This window comes from Scyliorhinus canicula, chromosome 5, assembly GCF_902713615.1.
Source record: "Scyliorhinus canicula chromosome 5, sScyCan1.1, whole genome shotgun sequence".
Taxonomy (NCBI): domain Eukaryota; kingdom Metazoa; phylum Chordata; class Chondrichthyes; order Carcharhiniformes; family Scyliorhinidae; genus Scyliorhinus; species Scyliorhinus canicula.
The window spans coordinates 191003982-191022890 of record NC_052150.1 but is presented as its reverse complement, the minus strand read 5'-3'; the positions used below and the strand labels follow the sequence as shown (position 1 = coordinate 191022890).

The following is an 18909-nucleotide window of genomic DNA, read 5'->3' as shown; positions in this document are numbered from 1 at the left end:
ACTGGACCAGCCATGTAAATACTGTGTTTGCAAAAGCAGGTTAGAGGCTAGTTATTCTGTAGCAAGTAACTTGTCTCCAGATTCCCCAAAGCCATTCCACCATCTTCAAGGCACAAGTCAGCAGTGTGATGGAATACACTCCACTTGCCTGGATGAGTGCAGCGCCAGATACATACCAGAAGTTCAACATCGTTCAGGACAAATCTGAATGCCTGATTGGCACCCTTTTTACTCCCTCCACCACCAGAGCACAATGGTACCATTGACAAGATTCACTGCTGCAACTTACCAAGGCTCCTTCAACAGCACTTTCCAAACCTCATGTCTAGAACAATGATATTCACTACATAGCCCACAGACCACCTCCAGTCTGCTTGTCACCTCACTTCTTACCTGCTCTGCAAACTTTCCTGCTTGCTTATTTCCTTCTCTAAGCCACTCTCTGCTCCCTTTCTTGCTTTCTCCTTCCTTTTGCCTGTCTCCTGAGCTCTTGCCAGCAATTAGGATTCAGGAGAGGGCAGGTTGACCGGGAGGTTTCTTGAGGAGCAGCAAGCGAAAGGGGGAGGGGATGAAGGAGAGTGGCGTGGCGAAGGGTAGAGAGGTGGTATAGGGTGGGGGATGGGTCAAACGAGGGAAGATGTGAGTGGGAAAGGATCAGGGAGTGGGCTAGATAGTAGCCAGGAGGGTCGGGGAGCAGGAAATGCAGCGAGTGGGAGTTAATAAGTTATTGATAATTAGTAAGTCATTAAGTAAGCCATTAGGAGTTAGTTATTAAAAGTTATTACCAGTTGGGTATTCAATACATTAACTGTATAATTGGAGTATTGTGTAAGTTTTTTTGTCTTTTATGTTCCAAGATACATTTTTGAAGAAATAGATTGCAATGAATGTACAATAACTTTTAAAATTCTACTTCTGGCCTGATTAAAATTTTCCAATATCCAATGTTCCTTCACTATTTTTCCAGTGAATACCACTGGCCTAGAACAACAAAGACAACCTGTGCATGGGAACACCATCACCTGCAAGTTCCCCTCCCAAGTCTCGCACAATCCTAACTTATGCATCCTCAACTCATCACTGTCGCTGGGCACAATTGTAGTGCACTTGTGTTGATTCAAGACAGCTCGCCACCACCGTCGCAAGGACAGTCAAAGACAAGTAATAGATGCTCGTCTTGTCCATGATACCCACATCTTTGTGAATGAATGCATGCAACTCTCAAATTGCTATGTATGCCAAGTATGCTTAGAGCCCCAAAAAATACCATCTTATATATTTGTTATAAAATCGCTATAGATTTTAGTGCTTCAAATCATTGAAGATTCATGACTTCTAAAAGGATGTAATTTTTGCAACAGCAGGCGAATAAAAATGGATAGTTTCTATTTAGAGCAATTAATGATTTTAAGACTATATATCCTGACGGTGTTTCTTTGTTCTCTTCAGTTAGAAGCCAAATGGTGCTGAAAGGTTACAGAAAATGAACTACAAATTGCTGTTCACTTCTCCCTGCTTTATTTGTATTTGTTTCTATTCCTGAACCTCTGCAGTTTGAAGTCTCTGCTGATTTTCTATCCTTCCTGTGTGAAGGGACATGACTCATATTGAGCACAAGCTGGATTAGAGAAGTAAAGCCTCCATAGGGACCTTCAAGCAGCTATTGGATAGGTACATGGATTACGGTAGAATGAGGGGATGTAAATTAATTTGTTTTTAATTTAGGACAAAAGTTTAGCACAACATCGTGGGTCGAAGGGCCTGTTCTGTGCTGTATTTTTCTATATCTCGCCATCCAGTGCACGGTATATTAGTGCCTCGGTGTCAACTGTTCTCCCTTTCTTATCTCCCAGTAATTGTCATTCTGCCCTTCCGCTGAAAGATATTATTCATTCTTGGAACTAGAATGGTGTCTCTCTCCAATACCTTCTCTAAGTTGCCATGTTTCTCTGTGCTGCCAGGCTCCAAGTTATTTGACGTGGGCATCAGCTAACCAAATGAGAAGAATTTCTCCTATTCCTGGACTGTATTGCTGCATCCCCACCGATGTTTGAGCAACATTAGGGAGCAGGTGGGATGACTTCAGATGGAATTGAAGACATGGCGGAGAAACAAGATTTACAAAATTAGTTGATTGTTTGATCTATTTTTTTCAGGAGGAATTTTCTTGTTGTTTGCAATATTACATTTACCAACCGAATTACTGCTGGGATTAACTATTTTTGGAAGTATTATTTAGGCCTGTCCAGGGTAAATATGGTCCATGCATTGTATTTAGGAATGCCGAATTAATTCTTGGAGCACTGCAGTCAAAATACTACATAGATGAAAATCCAGCTGGTTTGTCTTATACCCCGCCCCTACAACCTTGGGGAGTAACAATTTCCCCTCCGAAGAAATCAGTACAGGAGTAAACTCGATGCACATGTGAAAAGAAGGGAAAGTCATTCGCCCTCTGGTATTATAAATCTCCACGGGTCCACCATCCCCAATCTGTTCTATGAATGCTCACAACTCCTCAGCCATCCCAGATGTTGTAAAGGATTTGGGGCTCAACCTATCTAGCCTGGGATCTAGCACACAATTAAAGCCCCTCCCATGACTAACTGATGCAAGTCAAGCTCAGGGATGGCCGCCAACACCCTTTTGATGAAGTCTGTTTTGTCCCAGTTTGGTGCGTACACGTTCGCCATGACCACGGGAGTGCCTGCCAACATCCCTCTCACTATCATATGTCAGCGCCTCTGAGTCCACTAAAATATTAGCCACTGAAAAGATCACTCTCATATTGATGAGCACCGCGGTCCCACTCGCCTTCGCGACAAGACTCGAGTGCAACACTTGTCCCACTCGCCCTTTCCGCAGCCTTGTGTGATCGCAAACTTTGAGATATGTCTCCTGCAAGAAAATGATGTCTGCTTTCAGACTCTTCACATGGGCCAACAATCTGGGGCCTTTTCACTGGCCTATTCAGTCCCTTTACATTCAATGTAACCAGTCTGACTGGGAGTCTCTGGGGCCCCACGTCTACCATGATCAGCCATATCCCACCTGCAAGGAAATACGACAGGGCCCCACCTCGCATCAGCTCCAGGCCCACCCAAGATGGACGCCACCACCCCCCCTCAAACCAGTACATCAACAACGAAACCTTCATGGTCAGCAATCTATTCCTCCCCCTTCCTGACTCCTGCCCACCCCACCCCTCCCACATCCCAAGAAAACAAAGCCAATCCCCTCTTGGCTCGTTACCTTACTGAGCAGATGAGAAACAACCCCCCCACCTCCAGATAACTAGCCACAGCTCTGACTCCCACATTGCTCCAGTGAACTAGCTTAACTGCTAGCAGGGTGAACCCCCCCCCCCCCCCCCCCGTCCCCGTCCTCGTCCCCCGTCCCCCACCTGCGGAAAAGTCTATGTTATACACCCAGTGAATCAGCAAACAGCCCCCCCACCTGAACTCAACTTTGATGTCAAACAATCTGGGAAGGAAAAAGCGATATCTGCACCTAAACCCTCTACCCTCAACATTTCCAATAATACAACAATAAACATAACACCAATAATCCAGAAACAGCCAGAGAAATAAAAAGAAATTAAAAGTTTTGAAAAAAAGCCAACACTCATTCCTCCCCAGTCCATGCTTCTTTGCAAAGTAATTTTCCTCTCAGGCATGTCGAAATAGTGATCCCGTTTCTGAACGTGACCCAAAGGGGTGCCGGGTACATCACTCCAAATCGCACTTCAACATGGTTTGTTGACTCAGTCTGCGTAAAGCTCTGCTCCATGCACATGCATCAGGACCTCAAGAGCACCGAGAGGCGCAGTTTACAAGTGGCTGCACCACCTTATCACTATCCTTCACTGCTTTCCTTCACCCTTAGAATTATTTACTGTCCTTCCTAGTTTTGTCCATAAATTTGGCAACAACTCCCTTTCGTCCTATATCCAAATAACGGACCTGCGTAGAATTGCAGCACAGCAATGGACCATTCAGCCTAGTTGCTTAATGCAGGTGTTTACGCTCCGCACACATGTTCTCCCATCTGACTGCATCTAACCAACAGCATAGAGAAAAAATAAAATACTGCAGAAATCTGAAATAAAACAGGAACTGCGGTAAACACTCAGCACATCAACCAGCATCCAACAAAGTTAGTGTTTCAGGTCTGCGACCTTCTATCAGAATTGGGAAAAGTTAATGTGACGGGTGTTAAGCAAGTGGAAGGGGACAGGGTGGTAAAAGACTAAAAGTGAAGGCCTCGCCTTGGCTGGAAAATGTGTGTTGCCTGTCATTTCAGTTCTCCACCTTGCTCACGTTGACGCCTCTGTCCTCAACCTCCAGCAGAGTTCGAATGACGCTCATTATAAGCTTCTCGAACAACATTCTGTAACCTTCTGAACTGAAGCTTTCAGATCATAATGTCTGTCCCAATGTTGTTTGATTTTCTTTGCAGTTTTTGTCTTGCTGTTAGTTTTCACTTGCTGTCAAACGACAGCATTTCATCATTCTCCCATTCACTCTCTGGACACATCTTTTGTGTCTTGTCACTTAATCTCTTCTGTTTTCCACTCTAACACAGACCTTCCTGTTTGTTCTATTTTCCACCCCCGTCCCTTCACTTGCTTGAATCTATTACATCTCTAGCTTTTCCCAGTTCTTTTTTTTAAAACATATGCAGAGTATCCAATTTTTTTTGGTCCAATTAAGGGGATATTATAATAATCTTCATTGTCACAAGTCGGTTACATTAACACTGCAATGAAGTTACTGTGAAAAGCCCCGGGTCGCCATATTCTGGCGCCTGTTCGGTACATGGAGAGAGAACTAAGAATATCCAATTCACCTGAAAGCACGTCTTTCAGGACTTGTGGGAGGAAACTGGAGCACCTGGAGGAAACCCATGCAGACAATTTAGCGTGGCCAATCCGCCTACCCTGCAGATCTTTGGGTTGTGTGGGTGAGACCCACGCTGGCACGGGGAGAATGTGCAAACTCCGCACGGACATTGACCCGGGGTCGGGATCGAACCTGGGTCCTCAGTGCTGTGAGGCAGCAGCGCGACTTCACCGTGCTGACCCTAACTTTTCCCAATTCTGATGAAAGATCATCAACTTGATACATTAATCTGGTTGCTCTCTCCACAAATCTTTCCTGACCTGCTGAGTATTTCCAGTGTTTTCTGCTTTTATTCCTGTCAGCAGTTCCTTTCTGCCTTGTGTACTTGTCTGGATTCACCTTCAGACCGTGAACAGAGCTCTGAGATACTCCTGCAAACCTCCAGCCACTCTGAGAAACTGCCTTCAACACAACACAACTGTTTGCTCCTTTTAACCAGACCCCCCCCCCCCCCCCCCCCCCCGGAATGCATTCTAGATTCCCAGCACCCTCTGGGTGAAAAAATGTTTTCTTAAATACCCTTTAACCTCCTGCCTTTCCCCTTAAAATTATGCCCATTTGTTATTGACCCTTCAATTATGGGGAACAGCTGCTTTGCATCCACCCCTTTGCATCGGGTCCCTTCTCAGCCTTCCCTGCACCAAAGAAAAACAACCCAAGCTTATCCAGCCTCTCTTCATTGCTAAAATGTTGCATCCTGGTGAATTTCCTCTGCACCCCCTCGAGTACAATCACATCCTTCTTACAGTGTGGTGACCAGAATTGCACACAGTGCTCCAGCTGTGGCCTAACCAAAGTCCTGTACCTCTCACCATAACCTCCCTGCTCTTATAAACTATGCTACGACTGATAAAGGCAAGTGTCCAGTATGCCTTCGCAGCTACCCTATTAACCTGTCCTGCCATCTTCATGAAGCTGTGGACAAAAACCCTAAGATCGCTCTGACCTTCTGAGCTTCTTAGTGTCCTGCCATTGAGTGTTCCCTTGTTGTGTTCCTCCTTCATTACCTCATACTTTACAGGGTTAGATTCTACTGCCACCGATCTGCCCATCTGATCGATCCGTCTATATCCTCCTGTAACCTAAGGCCTTCTTCACTGTCAATCACCGACCAATCTTTGTGCAAACTTCCTTAATTTAATACCCGTTCCCTCACCATGCCTTTTAAATTTCTCGGGTAGTCAATCTCCTCTGTGATACCTTGTCAAATATTTTCCTAAAATGCATGTATGTGCCACATTCACTGAATTTGTCCCATCCATCATTTCTTTTAATTCGTCAGAGGACTGTTGTTAGGATTGTCGAGCACAATTTTCCTTCTGAAATCCATGTTGGCTGAAGCTATTTTTTTCTCTTCACCTTCATATTTAATAGTTTCATTTTTAATTAAAGACTCTAATATTTTCCATACCACATATTCAATTAACTAGACTGGTATTATCAAGATTAGCTTTGTGTCTTCTTGAAGTTGGGCGGTTCCAGTACTCCAGCACATATCCACTTGGTAGAATTTTGAAATAAAACCTCTAGGGCTTCTATTACTTCTTCCTCAATCTCTCTCAGGGTCTTTGCAAAAACCCTGACACTTTTTTTCTCCTTTATTTTTCATTTTTTTGTAGTGGCTCACTTTTAACCTGTTCAGATTTACTCATCCCTGTGTCAGTACTAATGCGAAGTACCTGGTAGGTGTTGTCACCAATTCCTGCTCATCCTCTTCCGAATAACTTCCTCTCCAGAGACCAACTCGTATTTAACAATACTCTTTCTGCTAATATATTTGTCAAAAACGTTTTAAAGAACTCATCTTACTCGTTGCTTTCCTTATCATTTATTGCTTTCCTTATTTTCTGGTATTCTCTCTTTTTGTCGTGCTTACAGGCTTCCTGTGCCCTCACCTCTCACCTGACTGCAGATTCCTCCTTTGATTTTCATCCAGCAGTTGCTCGTTCATTTGCTTCTGTTTTAGAGGGATACTAGCAAGGAGAGCACTGAACATGGTTTTGATAGCAGCAGGAAAAGTTCAAGTTGCACGTGTTGTGGATACAAATTGAGGGTATTCCATCACGCTTCTGACTTATAGATGTTGGACAGGTTTTGGGGAGTCAGGAGTGGAGTTGCACGCTGCAGATTTTCCAGCCATTGTCCTACACTTGTAGCTATCGAGTCCAAAGGGGGAGTTTAATTCTGGCATGGGTCGCCGCGCGTTTTAAAGATGACACCCTGATCTCTGTGGAACTGGCTCTCTCAAGCCCCACCCCGCCAGAGTGACAGCATAAACTGCGCCCCCAAAAGGTCTCTCGTGCCAGAAAATCTGGCTTGAAAACTCGGCTGTGCATCTGGACAGCTATACGTCAGTTTTCCACCCATAGTGTTTTTGTTGCTCGCCCATCTAAATTTCTGGCCAATGGTAACTTCTAGGATGTTGATGATGGGGGGGAAGTCCAGCAGTGCTGTACTATTGGAACATCAAAGGAAAATGGCGAGCTCCTTTCTTGTTGCAGATGGTCATTGCCTGGCTCACCACTGTGGCATGAATGCCCCTTAACACGGCAAAATGTGAATGTTGTCCAGATATTGTTGCACGCAAGAACAGACTGCTTTAATATCCGAGGAGTTGCCAATTACGTTGAGGAGATTCCAGACCACAACATAAGCAATCTAAAAGTCAAATTTGTGCAAAGTCATAACCTATGTGTGAATCTAAGTCATCAGTTGGATGATGAAAGGGACCAAGTAGATAACCTGAGATGTGTGCCTAAGATTCACTTTCTTGCAACCTCTGGGAATGAAACGAAACAGAAGAAAACATATCCTGCATTTAAGCTTTGCTCTGAATTTTTCTATGATTTTCAAACTTTTAAAATTTGTACACTTGTACATTGAGGCGATGAATTTCAAGGTTCCAACCTGAAGTCACGGCTGTGATATTTAACTCGTCATTTGGTGTTTTGAGTTTACAGCTGAGCAGTTCACTCTACTACTTCAGTACAAGTTGTTAAATTGCTCTTCTTGAGGAAGGGGCCAATGGCAAGACCAGTACCCCTATAAGGAAAAATAATTCCTATTTGCTGTACTGTGGTGTTGTCTTCCAAACAGCTGATGAAATAACCACTGACTGGGTACGGCATTGATAGAAAGCAGTTTGGCATTCTTCCAACTTTGCTGTGTTGGAATTTACTTTTTGACAGAATAATGGTTTTAAGATATAACTGAAGGACGAATGTTTCCTCTGTGAGGAGAATAAACGTCTTCAAATATTTCACTTTGTTTTTTAATTATCTTTTGGAGGCTATACATTCCAGTTCATTAGCTTTTATGTTTTGATTTAGCTGGTATTGCAAGACTTGCACAGCCAGTAAACATCAGCACCATCGGTGAATGCTATTATTTCCAGCTGATCGCTTTTTGATCTATCAATGCTTTAACCTTCCAGTTAATGACAACAAATTCGCTTTTATAGCTCATCAGACAGAGGTATTTTCAGAATTTTAGCAGTTTTAATATATCACTAAGTATTCTAAGGATACTCACATTCGGGACGGTACTTCAAGACATATTGAAAGCAGAGCAAAGCCTTTTGTGCTTCTTTAGATTCATTGATTCCTTCAATAGCAGATTACTGTAGACAATATGAACTGCAGCTTAAACACTGGTGACACATTAATTCTATTTATTTCAGCATCTCTTTATTTGTCTTAAAGATTTGTTGCTTACCTGAGAACCAGAGGGTAGATGGAATTGGAAAACACTTGCCTGAAAGAGTAGTGGAAGCAGATTCAGTTGCAACAAATTTTGGAAGGGAGACAAATTGCAGGACAATAGGAAGAGACCAATAGTGTTGGACTAATTGGATAGCTCTTTCAAAGTACACGGAACGATGAACCGAATGGATTCCTTGCTGTACACGCCAATGATGCTGTGATCTTTCTCTGTAGTCAAAGTGGCACCTGCTTGTTTCAGCAGTTCCAATACTGACGCGATCGAAGCTCATATTATCAGTGGGTATAGATTTCAGTCTCGCGCAAACCAAATGTAAATAAGAACGCTGGTACTTGCAATTGCCAATGCTCTACAAAACCTGTTGAACATGTGCAGTGAGAAAAGCAGCTCTTAACCTCTACAATTTAACTTTACTTTTACTTATGTACTTATGGGCCTGGTGGCACAGCTAGCTGAGGGTACCAGCAGGTAATCTGTGCCCAGCCTCAGCCACTGCTCCCTTGTAGTTGACCACTGGTAGTTGTTTTAGGGCATTCTCTTTGTTGTCTAGATGCCCCAAACTATCAACATATTTTAAACAAAAATATATTACGGCTCTTGGGGAAAATGTAGTTTTAAATTGGTTAAGGTTTCAAATATTATCATAGATTATCATTGATTTACAGTGCAGAAGGAGGTCATTCGGCCCATCGAGTCTGCACCGGCTCTTGGAAAGAGCACCCTACCCAAGGTCAACACCTCCACCCTATCCCCATAACCCAGTAACCCCACCCAACACTAAGGGCAATTTTGGACACTAAGGGCAATTTATCATGGCCAATCCACCTAACCTGCACATCTTTGGACTGTGGGAGGAAATCGGAGCACCCGGAGGAAACCCACGCACGCACGGGGAGGATGTGCAGACTCCGCACAGACAGTGACCCAAGCTGGAATCGAACCTGGGACCCTGGAGCTGTGACAACTGCTAATTTTAACAGACCCAAGTATCAAATGACATTACACCTTGATCGGTGTGTTAATTTGTCAGAAATCTGTATTTGCTGCGTTCCAGGGCTGTAGCTGTTCTTTTGTGCCTTACTGCGAATTACTTTAGTAGAATCACAGTTTTTAACTGAGATTGAAACAATTTATCCAAAACAAATTGAGAGGACGCAAAATAAAATGCTGTCAGAAAGTGTGGTATTATCATAACTATCAGCATTGCAAGGGTTAATGTAGTGTCAAGAGTATCCACTAGAGAGAGCTACAGATACAACTATATAAGACAGTGATGCGAGATCTTGGGGGAGGAGTGTATGCAGGAGATAGCTAGTGAAGGTCATAAGAGCAGATAGTGTGAGAAGGTTAGATTATAGTTTATACCAATTGTGAGATTAGCTGTAGATGAATGTAGTTAGATGTAATTGATCAATTGTGTATTCTTAATTGTGTGATTTCCAGTTTAGTAGTGTAAATAAAATCATAGCTTTGTTTAAGTTAAAGCTATTTTGTTGTCTTTGTAAACGCTACACCAACCATCCTGAAATAAGCAACACAAAGAACACCACAGAAAGGTTTCACAGATGAGATTTTCTTTTGTTAATGCTGAAGGACCGATTAAATTAGGTTGAAAATATTGTGTGGTATGATGATATTCAAAGTAGTTTGTAAGCATCAAGTGCCAGTTTATTCCTGGTTGGAAGCAGTTCAGTGCTTGAGCATTATCTGGATTGCCACTTCAGTGCATTTCTTAAGGAGTGCTATGTCCTTGTAGTGTCTGTCTTGCAGATGAAATGCCAAATTAAAGTCTGGTCTGTATGTTCAGGTGAAGGAAACGATGACACTACTTGAAGAAGATCTGGCGAACATGCATCCTCTTCCCAAAATCACCAAAAGTTAATCTTTTCGCCATTCATTTCTCTTGGACACTTTGTGAACAACTAATTGTAGTATTTATCTACCTAAGGATAGACATTGAACTTCAGAAGTAATTCATTGGTTGGAAGATGATTTAAGATGGTGCTAAAGAAATGCACGTTCTCCATCTTTTTCTACAGCTGCAATATTTTATACAGCATGTGTCCTCTTTCTCTTGACATTGTATTTCTTTATCTTTGTGTTTCCCCAACTCTGGCTTCTTGCTTCGATCACTTCACTCCATCATTCGTCGCTACCCAGATTCTGAGTTCTGAAAGTCCTTCCTCAAAACTCACGCCATCTCTCCCCTTTGACCTTCCTTAAAACCTAGCCTATGCCCAGGCCTTTGCTCACCTGATCTGCTACTTGCTTATGTGGCTGGTGCCAAACGTTGTTTCATGAAGTTCTGTGGAACACTCTGGGGTGCTTCACAATGTTAGAGGCAGTATATAATTGCACTTTGTTGTTGTGAAATATGTTTGAGTTTTGTTACTGTTTTGAATCCAATTTGTGTTTGGAGGGATGGACTCCACAGCATCAAAGAGTTACGTAAAGAAACTTGGATATGAGCGGCTGTTTTGTCCAGTGACTGGGCGGAGCCATATAAAGCAGCAGTTGGTAAACTGTATCACTGGAGAATGCTGGCAGCCAGAATGTTCACGCTGTCCGTTGATAGGAAATAAATAACAACATCTGCTTGTGGAGCCAGGTTGCTAAAGTGTTCTAGCCCCTGGAGGTCTTGGCAAAGCCTACCCTTTTAGGTGGATTTTGGCACATCAGCTGACAGCATCTCTGCCTCATTTATTTTACAGCACACTAGTAGTTTGCAGCTGAAGCCAGTGTTAGTGCTGCAAGGTAAAATGGGCATGTATTTTTCGTAATAGGGCTCAAGTATTTGTATCAATCTAAACTTCCATTTCAGAACTCAAGAAATTCATTGCTTGTGTAAACTGGAATTTATGATAGAATTGTGACAGGTTGGGGAGTGCGGAGTCCCTTCCCTCAACGAGATTAAATAAATCAGCTGGTGCAAAGGGTAATCCATTTGGTGGTGGCAACTCAACATCACCGAGAGAGCAGTTGTAAAACTGCCACAGTATGACAGACCCTAGCCTAAAGACAAACCATTAACATTAAATTTTGTTTTTATATCGGTTGTGCTCTTCCAGCAATTCAAAATGTTGAGGCATGCAGGCATTGACAATGATTTCTAAAATGCCACGTGAAAAGATGTGAACCACACTAGCACCAGAACAATCAGAGGCCACTTCACCCATAAGTATTTGACCAGTGGTAGACCCATAACAAAGCAATCTTCTGTAATCACATTTCCCTTTTATTTCTGTCTCACAGTTGCGACCAGAAGTTGTTGCTTACTGTGCAAACTGGCAGCTCTTTTGCATTTAGCTAAAATTCTGATCTTAATTATCTCAATTCAGAAAACAAGTTTGTAATTCTGCATATTCTCCTCATAATCAAGTGTGGTTCACTTCCAATTTTTGTCTTTTATGTGCGCATTTTTGTGCTCATGGATTTGAGATGCAAGTCAGTGAATATGCAAAAGATCATTTTTCTTTTGCACACATCAACATCAATTCACAGTAAAGTTTCCTTTGCTATAACATAATGAATAGAGTAAATAAAGTCACCATCATCCCAGATGACCATAGGCTGCTTTCCCCTTGGCGGGTGAGAGCTGACTGGTGGTTATTTAACCTGTGGATCACCACACCTCAGGCGAGGGCAAGGTTGAGAAGGCAGGGCCTTCATGAATAACCTCAACCGGTATGGGAATTGAACCTACGCTGTTAGCGTCGCTCTGCATCACAAACCAGCTGTCCAGCCAAGTGAGCTAAACTGGCCACCGTAATGAATGCCACCTCAGGATAGCATCCACTAATACATCAGTTTGAAATATACATTTCATAGTACTTGAGTGAGACAGTGATTTTAGGGTCTAATTGTGTTGGAATGTAGAAAGTTTTATGTTGTGGAACTACTTGGAACTGGACTGAGACTCCCATCCTGCCATGGGCGGCACAGTGGTTAGCACTGATGCCTTACAGCGCCAGGGACCTAGGTTTAATTCCAGCCTCGGGTCACTGTCTGTGTGGAGTTTGTACTTGTTTCCTCTGAGTGCTCCGGATTCCTCCCACAGTCCTCAGATGTGCAGCTTAAGTTATGCTAAATTGCCCCTTAATGTCCAACTGGTTAGGTGGGATTACGGGGATAGTGTGTGTGTGTGTGTGTGTGTGTGTGTTTGGGGGGGGGGGGGGGGGGTGTAGGTAGGGTGCTCTTTCAGAGGGTCGGTGCAGAGATGGGCTGTATGGTCTCTTTCTGCAATGTAAGGCTTCTATAATTCTATCTTGTCAATTTGTCCTTTATTTGAACCAAAGTTCCAGTACTGAAAGAGCTTTGCTTTAACTCAAAGCCCTGTCTTATTCCCACAGTGTTCTCCGACTGAGCTAATTTACCTCTATTATGTTTATTATAGTCTTGCCTCTGAAGTAATGATTGGGAAGAAGACTGGCTTAAGACCATGTCTGGAAGATCCACTATCAAACTTGCTGTTCAAACTAGTTGTAGCGGCCCAGTTTAACTCAGTTGGCTGGACAGCTGGTTTGTGACGCAGAGCGAGGCCTAAAGCGCAGCTGAGGCTATTCATGATGACCCTCAACCTTGCCGCTCGCCTGAGGTGTGTTGACCCTCAGATTAAATCACTACCAGCCAACTCTCCCTGTCAAAGGGGAAAGCAGCCCAAGGTCATCTGGGACTACGGCGACTTGAAGTATAATACAGGCTTCTTTTGAAATTCCCAGGGACAAGTATGATCGGATCATTTTAGTATTATGAAAATGAAATGAAATGAAAATGAAAATTGCTTATTGTCACGAGTAGGCTTCAATGAAGTTACTGTGAAAAGCCCCTAGTCGCCACATTCCGGCGCCTGTTCGGGAAGGCTGTTACGGGAAATTATTAGGCCAGTTCCTCCAATTCTCGCCTCTTGAATACACTGATTTTCATCATCCATCATTGATGGCCATGCTTTCTACTGCCCAGGCCCTAAAGTCTGGAATTCCTTTCTTAAATGTCAGCCCCTCTCTATCCCTGCCCTCCATTAGGATGCATTTTTGGAGCCGTTTTATCACCTATCCTAAAATCACGTAATGTAACAATGGTTCTGGGAATCACTTTAGAACATTTCATTATGTTAAAGGCAGTACATAAACACTAATTGGTGTGTTGTCTGATAGACGTTCCTGTTTATGCTGTCCTAATGTACAGGCTGGCAGTGGAATACATTAATGATTTTTCCAACGGATGTGCCTTAAACTGGGTAGAGTGCAATACACATTAAGACGCAGTTAGCAATGTAACTTTTGGTTTGCAAATTGGATTCTGCAGATTTGAGCTTGGTATCGCAAGTGTGTTCCCAACCTTTGTGGCTTAGCTGTTTTCAAATAAAAATTTAAAATACACTCCAACACTACTTTTTGAGGGCAATTCGAGTCGGGCAGCCTAGCCAGCGATGTCCACATCTTGCCCAAGAATTTTTTTAAAGCTTATGCTGTGAGCCTAACATTTTTGATCAGCACAATGCATTTTAATTACATCCATAAAAACATTTTTTTCAGGGGCAGCACGGTAGCATTGTGGATAGCACCAGTACTTCACAGCTCCAGGGTCCCAGGTTCGATTCCGGCTTGGGTCACTGTCTGTGCGGAGTCTGCACATCCTCCCCGTGTGTGCGTGGGTTTCCTCCCACAGTCCAAAGATGTGCAGGTTAGGTGGATTGGCCATGATAAATTGCCCTTAGTGTCCAAAATTGCCCTTAGTGTTGGGTGGGGTTACTGGGTTATGGGGATAAGGTGGAGGTGTTGACCCTGGGTAGGGTGCTCTTTCCAAGAGCCGGTGCAGACTCAATGGGCCGAATGGCCTCCTGCACTGTAAATTCTATGATACATGTATAGTTTGGGCTGAATTGATGAAATGCCTATATACAGTAAATTCTCTGTGAAATTGTAACTTTTTCTCATTGTAAGTGTGGGGGGGGGGGGGGGGTGGATACAAATCTGTGTTCTCAACAGGGTGTCGAGCACTCATATTTTTTAAAATATAAGGCTTGTATTTACATAGGGCTTTTGTTAATCGCCAGGCATCGTAAAGTGTTTTACAGCCATTAAAGCACATTTTGAAATGTAGTCACTGTTGCAATTTGGGAAATGTAACGGCGAATTTGGGCACAACATTCTCCCACGAACAGCAATGTAGTAATGACCAGTTTTTTTTCATGATGTTGAATGAAGAATGAATATTGGCCAGGACATGGGGGACAGACCCCCCAGCCAGTCTTCAAAATCGTGGCATGGAATCTTTTACATCCACAAGAGCACAATAACTCCTCATCTGAAAAATGGCAGAATGTCAAGCTTGATTTTTTTTTTTTGGTTCATGCCCAGGTGTGGGATTTGAACGTAGAATCTTGTGAGAGGTAAAGAAAGAGTGTTTTAAAATAAAAATGATCAGTGTTTAAAATGTTTTAGAGTTCAAGATTTCCGATATGGTCAGCTTCATAAGGATGAAAAATAGTGACATGACTACTTGGACTGAAGCTTCATCTGAGTTCCCACATTAACACTAACCTTTGTGCCAATCTAAGAAATACTGTCAGCAGCATAGTTTGTGTCAGCACATAAATATTTAAGTATCGTGACAAACGCATTATCAAAGTATGTCTGGCACGAATGACTGACTCGCTTGCAGGCAGCCTTAACTTTCAGACATTGAGTGAAGACATTTGTCTAAAACACTGATTTTTAACCATGAGTGCAGTGAAGGACTGTGATTATTTTTGCAATATTTGTTTGAAAAGCCGAGGTAATGTTCACATCACTGTTTTATTTGGGCCATTCTGTTGCAAATTTACATCTGTGTGCCTTAAGAGATGCAGTTTGACCTCCAAAAATTCCAAATAGCTTGATTCTTTATGCTTGACAGACGGAATAGAAATGAATGCTGGTATTCATGAAAGAAAATATCATCACCCTGAAGTAAATGGCGCTTAGGTTTTTTTTTTCCATTCACTGTCCTGATGTGTAACACTGAATGCAAAATGGGAGCTGTTTGGTTCAGTGCCGGAGTACAGACATATAGTCGAGGTTTTGGAGGTTCTCCAACGACATTTGCTTTAGAATTTATAGGCAGCTTATGCTTAGCTTTAATATCCTCTCAATTATTAAATACACTGTCTATTGATGTGTGCCAAGCTCATGGGCCTTCGCTTTTCATCATTGTGCTGACTGATGCCCAAGCCCTTGGGTAACACCGAATTTTAAGCTCTGCTGATCTACCCTAAAATTTGCTGAAAGATATTGCATCTCAGTTTTAAAAAGAATTCTGAGAAGGCCATTTATAAAAAAAATCCAGGATAGAGAACTGAATGATTCCCATAAAATATAACACCAGAATGCAAGTACGAAAGGTTGAAACTACATTTTTAAAAATTAGAATTTGATTTTCCGCACTTCTCGTCACCAAGGCTGTGTTCACCTGCCCGTTGCGGAAGTTTCCTTTAGCTGTAGAATGTTCTGGGGTGCAGACATCTTGTGCCATCACTGTCCACAGCCACTTGATGGCTGGCCGATCGTTTACACATTTATACGATTTGGCTGCAGGGTTACTATCCAATTCTCCCAGATAGACTGTGACCCAAGGATGATACTGTTTCTGGCAGCCTAGTGCTGCTCCTAAATAATGTCAGATTGGTTAAGTACCCATTAATTGGTATCTTTGTATTAAAACTCTCATGTGTTTTCATTAATAAATTTGCAATGCCTCTCAAAATTTTGGCCTGGTAATGTTTATTTTTTATCCTCCCTTTATTCCTCCTTTTTAACTTTTCAAGGTCTGAAGTAAGACCACAGATTTTTATAGAAATTGAAACTCGGCTGAAGCAACGTAAGCTTCCAAGCTCTAAACTGACCTGAGAGCTTGTGGTGAAAGTCAATTCAGAAGAGAAACAGGAGCAGTTCCTGCAGCCCACTTGGTGAAAGAGGAGTATACCTTTCTCGCATGACACTTGATGATGGAGAACTATCACATTTTGGTTCTTTTAAGGAATAACTGATGCAAACTTGTTCCGCTGCCTCAGACTGGTCGGTTGTCCAATGATTTAATTGGTAGAATTATTCCTGTCTGTTTTAAATTGTTTATCCTGAGATGTTCAGAATGATATGCCCGAGCTACCGATGGAATTTATTTAGTTGATGCAGTCTATTTCGTTGTTTAAACGTTACCGAGAAGGTCATGTTGCCATTATTAAAGGTTTTTTATAAACATTTTATTGAGCTATTTATGGTTTCATAACAATAACAGAAGATACAGTGTACAAATAAATATAAACATAGTGCAAAAGCTGTCTTCCTCCCTCATAGGTCCCACCTTTTCTGCCATTATTAAAGTTGTACTGAAAAATCAGCTGTGGACAAAAAATGAATGGCAGGATTATGAGTTAACAATGATTTTTTTTATTTAATCATTTAGATTATTAGATCATTTAATCATTAGATACTGGCAGGAAGGCATCCTATGGAGATTCCAGTCATTGCTCATTTAGCATAATGGTTGCACCAACATCTCTTTTCCTTTTGTTGGTGATATTAACAATAAAATGCTAAGTTTCTAATGTCTGGTCATGTGTTACTGCACTTCACGAGATGTTATTAGAGATTTACGTAAATCATAAAGAGAAGTAATTATTGCAGTGTGAGTTTTGAAATGGAAAGAAAAGAAAAATAGTACAATTCTTACACCAGGCCAGAAGTGGAGATGCTGTAAATTGTGTGTAATGTAGCGTTATATAGGAAGCAAAGTGGTGATCTTTCTGATGCAGCAAACCCTGAAATGTGTTACCTGCGTATGGTGTGCCGTGTAGTTGTGATTAGAATTGTTTTTTGTGACTGGAATTTTTTTGCACTCTTGTAGGAGGATGATGTAACAGAAGAGGAGAGCAACAGGATCGAGCCAGTTGGACGTGCTGATTCTTGCCTTGAGCACGGACAGAATTTTTCGCTCGGGTACGCATGCATCAGTAACATATTAATTATCACATGCTGATTTTAGATATAGACAGACCACAAAGAATCAGCTTGTAACGACTATTGTACTAAGAAGCAAAGTTCATTATTGGGCAGTGGAACCTGCTGAAGAGTAACCGCCTAAGTGGCAGGAAAATAATTCCCTTTTCTGCAAAATTATACTTATTAAATACAGTTGGAAACAGTGGGGAAATAATTGGTGACTGAAGAAAGAGTTCCTATTGGAGTGACTTAATTGGTGGGTACTGTATTTTCAAAGCTGATAATGAATTGAGTACTGCTCAAATACAACTTAAAAGAAATAACATTAAAGCTTTAAAACAAAATGCATAAAGCTCCAGAAATGATGTAGCAGCTCTGTCAGCATCATGGATTTTTCAGGTGGAGACCCTTTGTCAGAACAATAATTCTCCCCTAATATTTTCTGTCACTGATGGCCCCACTGCATTGAGTTGAAGTTTGTATATAGTCCCACCTTAACAGACAGTGATTTACTGATCAGACCACAACCTAACCAATATCCTTCAATGCTGTTCCTCAATGAAAATATAAGATTTATTAACCATGCCTGAATTAATATTGGATATATTTAAAAGATGATTCTTGTGCAACTTGTTGATTTATCTTTTTTGTGTTTGTCTATTAACCGTTTAGCTGCTTATTGACCAATTATTTCGTGATGCATTTTTTTCTGATCAGTTTTAATGCAATAAGGAAATGTAATCACAGGGGATTGTCTGAGTAGTTTGCATTAGGTTGGTGCTGTCAGATAATGTGCACTTCTGGTTGCTTTATTAATTTGTTTTTATTATTTTTGCTGACTGGCCTTTTTTCATGCTTCCAGACTAATATTCAGGTATGCTACGCACAAGTTGCAATACTTATTGTTCCAGATATTATAGAATTGTGTTTTTGTTTTGGGTAGTTTACTTCACATTTTTATGTTACTCCATTCATCATTGTCTCACAGTGGCGTGCTAAAGCTGGTTGAAGTCTCCAATGATGGGGGCCCTTTGGGAATCCATGTAGTGCCTTTCAGTTCTACGGTTGGAAGGTAAAGTAACATGTTCTGGATGTTTGATTTTATTTTTTAAACTTTATTTCATATTATCTAAATCCTCCGTGTGGAGCAAATAGTGGATTTTGCAATGAAGCAGTTCGAAAGTTCTGTGCTCACATTCCAGAAATTGCAATTCTTTAGTGCAATGCTTTATTGAAGTTTTGAAACTTTCCTTTTGGAGATTTAGGGATGCTCTAGTAAAGATTTTTGCAGCATGGTAGCTCAGTGGATA

At 41.8% G+C, this 18909-nt stretch overlaps 1 protein-coding gene across 9 annotated transcripts in view; it reads left to right on the top strand.

Annotated features, from left to right (window-relative positions):
• Window positions 1-18909, top strand: part of LOC119966499 (partitioning defective 3 homolog) — a 939848-nt gene that overhangs the window by 493642 nt on the left and 427297 nt on the right. For 7 of the 9 annotated variants that reach the window (XM_038798285.1, XM_038798283.1, XM_038798286.1 and 4 more), the window contains exons 6-8: window positions 17505-17596; window positions 18462-18473; window positions 18588-18671. In XM_038798285.1, the coding sequence (XP_038654213.1) occupies window positions 17505-17596; window positions 18462-18473; window positions 18588-18671 (188 nt within the window). The remainder of the gene's footprint in view (window positions 1-17504; window positions 17597-18461; window positions 18474-18587; window positions 18672-18909) is intronic. The other 2 variants (XM_038798290.1, XM_038798284.1) reach the window with 1 other exon arrangement.